This window comes from Salpingoeca rosetta, assembly GCF_000188695.1.
Source record: "Salpingoeca rosetta unplaced genomic scaffold supercont1.16, whole genome shotgun sequence".
NCBI classification, from domain to species: domain Eukaryota; class Choanoflagellata; order Craspedida; family Salpingoecidae; genus Salpingoeca; species Salpingoeca rosetta.
Genome location: NW_004754918.1, coordinates 256,549 through 264,048, shown reverse-complemented (window position 1 = coordinate 264,048; position 7,500 = coordinate 256,549). Strand labels below are relative to the sequence as shown.

At 57.3% G+C, this 7,500-nt stretch overlaps 5 protein-coding genes across 6 annotated transcripts in view; 3 read left to right on the top strand and 2 right to left on the bottom strand.

Annotated features, from left to right (window-relative positions):
• Positions 1 to 947, top strand: part of PTSG_12528 — a gene marked incomplete at its 3' end in the record, with an annotated part of 6,715 nt that extends 5,768 nt beyond the window's left edge. For both annotated transcript variants that reach the window (XM_004992392.1, XM_004992391.1), the window contains 2 exons: positions 1 to 466; positions 796 to 947. The exon at positions 1 to 466 is cut by the window's left edge and continues 459 nt beyond it. In XM_004992392.1, coding sequence (XP_004992449.1) covers positions 1 to 466; positions 796 to 947 — 618 coding nt within the window. The remainder of the gene's footprint in view (positions 467 to 795) is intronic.
• A 115-nt stretch (positions 948 to 1,062) lies between these two features.
• Positions 1,063 to 1,500, top strand: PTSG_12527 (uncharacterized protein; the record flags this gene model as incomplete). Its single annotated transcript, XM_004992390.1, has 2 exons — positions 1,063 to 1,270; positions 1,454 to 1,500. The coding sequence occupies 2 exons, from the start codon at positions 1,063 to 1,065 to the stop codon at positions 1,498 to 1,500; spliced, it is 255 nt and encodes an 84-aa protein (XP_004992447.1).
• PTSG_07035 (uncharacterized protein) lies at positions 1,432 to 2,438 on the bottom strand. Its single transcript, XM_004992389.1, has one exon. The coding sequence runs from the start codon at positions 2,421 to 2,423 to the stop codon at positions 1,536 to 1,538; it is 888 nt and encodes a 295-aa protein (XP_004992446.1). The 5' UTR covers positions 2,424 to 2,438; the 3' UTR covers positions 1,432 to 1,535.
• Positions 2,439 to 2,484: 46 nt separating this feature from the next.
• Positions 2,485 to 7,414, top strand: PTSG_07034 (uncharacterized protein). The gene is made up of 2 exons (XM_004992388.1): positions 2,485 to 3,445; positions 3,971 to 7,414. Exons 1-2 carry the CDS (start codon positions 2,511 to 2,513, stop codon positions 6,993 to 6,995), a joined length of 3,960 nt encoding a protein of 1,319 aa, XP_004992445.1. The 5' UTR covers positions 2,485 to 2,510; the 3' UTR covers positions 6,996 to 7,414.
• A 25-nt stretch (positions 7,415 to 7,439) lies between these two features.
• The window catches only part of PTSG_07033 (uncharacterized protein), a 2,216-nt gene continuing 2,155 nt past the window's right edge, over positions 7,440 to 7,500 (bottom strand). Inside the window, exon 4 of the mRNA XM_004992387.1 lies at positions 7,440 to 7,500. This exon is cut by the window's right edge and continues 137 nt beyond it. The gene's annotated coding sequence lies outside the window, so the exon portion shown is untranslated.

The window sequence follows — 7,500 nt, the reverse complement described above, 5'->3', positions numbered from 1 at the left end:
GAGGAGGAAGACGAGAAGAAGACGAAGAAGAAGAGCAAGAGAGGGACAATTGCGGACATGATGAAGAAAGCGGCAGCACATTCATTGCGAGTCGAACACACCCGCCACGACAGCAGCAGCGTGGTTGTAGACGTAGTGAGCGGACATACTGCTGCCAGGACAACCGCTGGAGTGGCTGACACGAGTGCAACACGGCGCAGCGGGTACGGCGCTGGCGGTGATGACAGGGATGATGGCCGTGGTGGTGCTGTTGCTGCTGCACATACTGGGGACAAGAAGCAGGGTGCAAGTGCCACTGCTGTCGCTGCTGTCGCTTCCGACGACGACGACGACGACGATGATGATGATGATGATGATGATGATGTGGTGGAGACCACGGTGTGTCCTGTGTGCGGCAGCTCCGTTCCTGTGCGGACCGCTGATGCCCACGTCAACGCCCACTTTGAGCAGCACGAGCCAGCAAAGCGTAAGCGTACATGTGTGTGTGTGTGTTTGTGTGCGTGCGTGTGTGTGTGTGTGTGTGTGTGTGTGTGTGTGTGTGTGTGTGTGTGTGTGTGTGTGTGTGTGTGTGTGTGTGTGTGTGTGTGTGTGTGTGTGTGTGTGTGTGCGCGCAAAACTCAAGTACGAGTGCGCGCGCAAAAGGCTGTGTGACTTTGCATGGGGCGTGGGCTTGCGTATTGGTTGCTCGTGCACGCACGCATGATGGAGTGGTTGGCGCACTTGTCTCTTTTGCATTGTCGTCATGCCCACTCACTTATCGCAATGTGGTTGTCTTGCGTGCGTGCTTGTGGACAGCTGCAGCCAAGAAGGCCAAAACCACAACAGCAGCTACAGCAGCAGCGAGCTCACAGTCTGGGAAGAAGAAGAGAGGCGTCACAACAGCCGTCAGCACGAAACGGCGGCCCATCTCCTCCTTCTTCGCTGTAGACCGACAGGGCAAGCCGTGATGAGCACATGCGTGCTATTGCAGGTGCTTGTACAAGTTTGTTTAATGTGAACGCATGTGCACGGGGTATAATAAACGACACGCCATCCGCTCAAGAGAAGAGCAACAACCACGACATGGAGGCTCAAGAGAAGAGCAACAACCACGACATGGAGGCTCAAGAGAAGAGCAACAACCACGACATGGAGGCTCAAGAGAAGAGCAACAACCACGACATGGAGGCTCAAGAGAAGAGCAACAACCACGACATGGAGGCTCAAGAGAAGAGCAACCACCACCACATGGAGGCTCAAGAGAAGAGCAACCACCACAGGAGGCACAATTGTCCTCACACACACACACACACACACACACACACACACACACACACACACACACACACACACACACACGCACGCACACACACGCACGCACGCACGCACACAAACACACGCACACACACAAACATACACCAACATACAACCACGGCTCCCTCCCCCCCCCCCCCCCCCCCCGACACACGAGAAGCACAGCACAGCCTTCACCCTTCACCACTGGGTTTCTTCCTTTTCTGAGCCCCGCCTCTCTTTTATCTGCAGTCACAGAGCAGCTAAGCGCCCATGGGAGAGAGCACGTGCTCAATGAACCAGGAGCGCGAATGCTCGTCGCCCGGCGTGGATGTGAAGCGGTACCGGCGCACGCTCGAAAACGGGTGCTCCATGCGCGGGTGCAAGGGTCGCATGTCCTCGGTGTTCACGACCTTGAACGTCTCCGTGACCATGGTCCACACGTCGATGGAGAGGACGGAGTTGGCGTTCCACAAGTCCGCCACGTGCGCGTCGTCCAGGCGCACCTGCTGCACTTCCGCAATGTCGTACTCAAAGTGCACGGCCTGCATCATCTCCTGCGTGAGGAGCACGTTGTTGGCCACCTCGGGGCCCGCGATGGCTTCCAGCTGACGGATGTCGCGGTCACGCACGGCATTTCCAAACGCCGGCAGCGCGAGCTCCACACCTTTGACAAAGTTGTGGGCATCAAACCCGTCCCGGTGCATCTTGGAGAAGAGCGCCAGCGGCGACAGGTTCCACACCACCTGAAACCCGTTCGATGGCGGTGCACTGCTGCTTGTGGTCGGCAGGAACAGTGGCAGTTGTGATGTTTGCAGCATGTGCTCCACTTCTCTGTCACTCAGCTGCTCGGTATCATTGTAATAGCCTGCGGCCCCTTGCCTGGCATGATGCTGATCATCATGATCATCTTGGTGGTGTTGTTGCTGGTGGTGTGGTTGCTGTTGATGCTGCTCTTGGTCTGGGTTCATCCACCCTCTACTTCTCTTTGGTTCCTTCTCATCTCTGCTGTCCGTGGCACGGCGTGACATGCACCTGCGATGCACGGCTGCTGCTGCTGCTGCTGCTGCTGCTGCTGCTGCTGCTGCTTGCGGCGTCACCGCCCTGGCTGCACTGCGGCGCGACGACACCAACAACAGCGCTCGCATCATTGCTTGCGGTTTGACTGCGGTTTGTGCTGTTGCGAGCACCCCCACATTTTCCGAATTTCTCGCAAGCAACAAGCAAGCTGGGCGTGCATGCATGCAAGCACGCAAACCACGCACAACACACCCACAACAACGCACAACAACAAGATGGCGCGTGTTTTGGCTCTCCTCCTCCTCCTCGTCGCCTTGCTGCTGGTGTCCTTGCCGAATGCCACCGTCGCCAAGAGGTCGCTGGACCGGCGTGGCAGCAGCCGCCGCCATGATTGGGACGGCATCCAGGAGGAGATCAGCGCGTCTCTTGGAACGGCACGCGATGAGGCTGTGAGGCTTGCTTTGGAACGGCGACACGCCAGCAAGGACAGTGATGAAGTGCGGCGGGCTCGACGCTCGATCGTCAACGATGACACCGACCTCAGGAGCAACAACGGACACGGGGCCACCACCGTTGGTGTTGCTGAAAACGTGGAAGTGGAACAAGGCGAATCACGCTTCATGGCCATTGCCATGGGGGTGTGGTCGACAATTGAAGCGATTCAGCAGGCTCCAAAGGCCTCAAACCCATGGACGGACGCTGCGGTGGCCAACATGAAGATGGCTCAACTCGATGCGCTTTCTCGGACAAGGCGCGACACAAATGCCACATCCTCCTCCGCTAATACAACAACGACGACGTCACCGCAACCAGCGGCAATGAGCACGTCTCCATCAACGACAAGCATGGTGCTCAATGGAGCATCCAATTCCACGGGAACATCTATGTTCCCCAATGGAAACGGAACGTTCCCATCAACCACAGCAGCCATCCCTCCGTTGTCCAACAACACACTTGCTTCAACCACCAGCATGCTGCTGCCAAATGGCAGCGTGGCAACGGGATCAACCACACCCATGATCCCAGCAACGACAGCTGCAACAGCTACGTCCACAACGTTTGACTTTTTCAACGGCAGCGCAGCCATGCCCGAGCAATGCCCCAAGCAAGTGACCAAGGACAATATCGACGAAGCCTTGCAGTGTCTCGTCTCGTAAGTCTTTACTTGCGTGCGTGCGTATGTGTGTGTGTGAGTGAGTGAGTGAGTGAGTGTGAGTGTGTGTGCGCGCGTATGTGTGTGTGTGTGAGTGAGTGTGTGTGAGTGAGCGAGTGTGAGTGTGTGTGTGGGTGTGTGAGTGTGTGAGTGTGTGTGTGAGTGAGTGAGTGTGTGAGTGAGTGAGTGTGTGAGTGTGAGTGTGTGTGAGTGTGTGAGTGTGTGAGGGTGTGAGTGTGTGTGAGTGTGTGAGTATCTGAGAGTGTGGGTGGATGTGCGTGCGAGCACGTCTGTTTGCGTGCACGTGCATGTTGTGCAATGCTCTCCACGTGTGCTCTTGTTTGTTCAGCGTCCAGCACACCAATTACCCAGTCCACTCTCTTGTCCTGTCCTTTTGCCTTCAACGATGCCACTGTTTCTCCCTACTCACCGACACACACACACATGCACACACACATGCACCCACATGCACACCCACATGCACCCACATGCACACACATGCACATACACATGCCCACACTGCAGCACGATCCTGTCCAGGTTCAATGCAAGTACGGAGCTGCCTGCGTTTGGGGAGGCACCGTGGGCGCAGATGCCGCGGCATTACTTCGCGCCCGGGGATGGTTCAACCGCGTACTTGCAGATCTTCGGGCCCGACCTGGCAGAAATGCTGTTTCAGACATACCTCGACCTGGGCTTCATCCGAGTTGGCCAGAACATTGAGGTGTACACCTTCCGCTACCAGGAGCACGTGGTGCTTGGTCTCGGCGTGTTTCCAAACGGCGAGCTCCTCGAGCTCCTTGGCACCGTCCCCTTTGACGCCCTCTTCCGCGTGCAGGCGGTCCTGTTCGAGCCCGTGTGCTTTGGGCCGTATGACGACTTTGGCTACAGCCACGACATGGAGGTCGCCGTGCAGAGCGTCAACGTCACCCTGTTCGGGGTGCCCATCACCATCGCCTACAGCGTGTACCTGCATCCTTGCGCCTGCGCAGATGCGCCAGCCAGCGCCTGCGAGCACCTCACGGGCCCTCTCCGCAACACCCTCTCCATGAGCGAGGAAACAGTCATGGACAAGGACGCCATCAGCCAGTGCACACAGGACTGGGGAGACCTCCTGAATCAGCTGGTCAAGGTTGCAGCCATATTCTTCGGTGTCCTTCTCGTCCTGGAGCTCCTTCTCAACGCTCGCATCCTCCCGTGGCACACGTCAACTGCCAAGGCATACACGTTGATGTTCGGCTTCTTCGACGTCACCTCCGCCCCCATTGCGCTCCTGCACAACCAGACATCGGCCTTCCCCTTTGTCTGCGTCGCCTGCGCCACAAGCCTCACGTTGTCCAGCGCCGTCACCAGCGGCATCGACTACGGCTTCCTCCTCATCCAGATCCTCGTGACCTTGCCCTTGTTCCTGTGCATCACGTCGCGCCAGCGGCTGCTGTGCTACTTCTTCGGCCTCGCGTACACGCTCGTGTTTCTCGTCGCCAGCCTGACCTGGGTCGACTGCCTCTCGGGCCACGAAAACGCCATCATCCTTTCCACCCTCATCCACATCATCGGCCTGCTGCTCCTGGCATGCTGGTTCGCCGTCAACATCTTCCTCCGCGCCCGCGCCTGGTGGCGCCACTTCAACCACCATGGGCCCGCCCCTCTGAACCCGGCGCAGCAGGACCTGGCCTTGCTCGATCGCAGGGACTATGTCCGCATGCTGCTTGCAGGGAACAAGCCAACCAAACAAGAGGAGAAGGCCATCGCCGGACCCAAAGCGATCGTGCACGCGCTGCTTGGCCGCAACAACTACCGCGTTCCAAACCGCCTGCTGGTGGCCATCACCATCATGAACGCCGTTATCATCTCCCTGCTCCCGCCGCTCGTGGTGCAGTTCAAATACGTGTCCAAGTTCATCGAGGGCCTCATGTCTGGCTTCCACTGCTGCGAAGGCGATGCATGCACGCGCCTGCCCAACTACGACCGCTACCTGCTCGACGCCTTTGTCGTCGGATCGCCCTGGCAGTTTGGTGACGGCGCGCACTGCCCGCACGAGCAGACCATCGTCCGCCTCACCATTCACATTGGCCTATCCGTGTGCACCGTGGTGGCTGCCCTGATCATCATGGCCACGTCTCTGCGCATGGTGGTCGTGTACCGGCGTCGCATGCTGCGCATCTACGCGGGCGACCTCTCCTCCCTCCCCACCAGGCCCCCTGTCGTGTCCAAGCTGCTCGGCTCCACCCTCAAGTTTGTCGGCACGCTGGTCGCCCTCAACGCGGGCGCCTTTGTCATGCTGGCCGTTGTGCTGTGCACCACGGTGCTGTTCCTCCTCTTCAGCACCATCCTGCCCATTGCCGGCGTGTACGACGACTGGTTCTGGTCGTGGATATTTCAGGTGCTGATCTGGAACCAAGGGTCCAACACGCCCGGTGTCCTGGTCTCCCTCGCCATCAACTACTTTGTCATCTACGTCATCATCGCGCTGCTGTTCGTCACCTCCAAGACACGCCCCAGCATCAAGCGCCACGGCTTCTTCAAGCTGGTGGATCTCTTTGAGATGTACCTGTACTGCTTCAACTCCATCATCGGCCTCCTCACCCGCATCGGCATGGGGTTCCTCTTCCAGGTCATCCTCATCTCGCGCGCAGACCACATCATGTTCCCCAAGGGCTGCGAGAGTTACGATGGCGCGTTCGGCGCATACACCGCGTTTATGCTGTTTGACGAGTACTACAGCCACCCGGTCTTTCTCACCGCCAACTGGCTTCTCCTCGCGTCCGCTCGCCCCGACCTCATACAAGCCAACAACCACCCACCAGCACCCACGCTTGGTGGGAAGCTCAGGTGCCTGCTTGGCCTTCGCCATGAAGACCGACAACAGCGCCAGCAGCAGACACACTTGCTTGGTGCTGGCAGTGGTGATAGTGCTCGTGATGGTGACGACGGTGGTCATAGTGCTGGTAAAGGTGTTGGTCATGGTGATGCGCTTGACCTGGGTGGAAACCTCAACACGCACGACTCGACAACGGCACTGGTGGACGAGGCGGCGGAGGTGGACATTGAGGCGCTGGAGAAGAAGGAGGCCCCCAGCGGTGAGGCAACAGTGTACGTGCGCACGCGTCGCACGCGCAGGAACATGTGGCTGTTGCTGGTGACGCTCGCAAACAACCCATCCCTCAAGAAACTGCGCGGCCACGCCATCGAAGCGGCCCGGGAGGAGCAGAAGAAGAAAGGGGAAAAGGAGGAAGAGATGAAGAAGAAGGAGATGAAGAAGAAGAAGGAGAAGAAGAAGAAGAAGGAGAAGAAGGAGAGGGAGAAGGAGAATGCGGAGACTCCAAGGAAAAGTGCCGAGGAGAGAGACGAGCGTTACCACCGGTATGCCAACCCCATGTTTGAGTATGAGGAGAGGATTGATGTCGATGATGAAGCGTGGCGGGGTCTGGGGCGCAGTGGCAATCGCGATGATGACGATGATGATGGTGATGGCGGCGCTGCTGGCGCGCAATACCTTCAATTGGAAGGCTTTGATGGCAACGAGGACAGCAACAGCATCTCTGTGTGAAAGAAAGCATTTGGATGTAGAAGAGTTGAGGGTGTTTTGTGTGTGTGTGTGTGTGTCTGTGATTGTTTGTGAGTACATGCATGCACGTGGATGTGAGCAGGTGAGAGGATGTGAAGGAGAGTGTGCGTAGGAATGTGCATGTGTTTATCTGTGTGCGTTATGAGAGATCGAGACCTGATTTTTTTCTTTTTGAGCCTTTACTGTTACAATGTTTACTTTGTGTTACGTTGTTGCTTCTTTGCTGAAGAGGTGCGAAGGGTGTACAAGGAAATGGGAGTAGCATTGCTGACTGAATTGCTTGCTTCATGACACCTACCTTGCTTGCTTGTAGTTGTGTGCTTGTGAGGAGACCTTGAGGACTTTACCATGTTGTTGTTTGACTTTGAGTAGCTGAGTGTGGCCTTTTATTACAAACGCACAATGACACACAGGAAGGAAAGAAGGAAGGAAGGAAGGGAGGAAGGAAGGAAGGAAGGGAGGAAGGAAGGGAGGAAGGGAGGAAGGG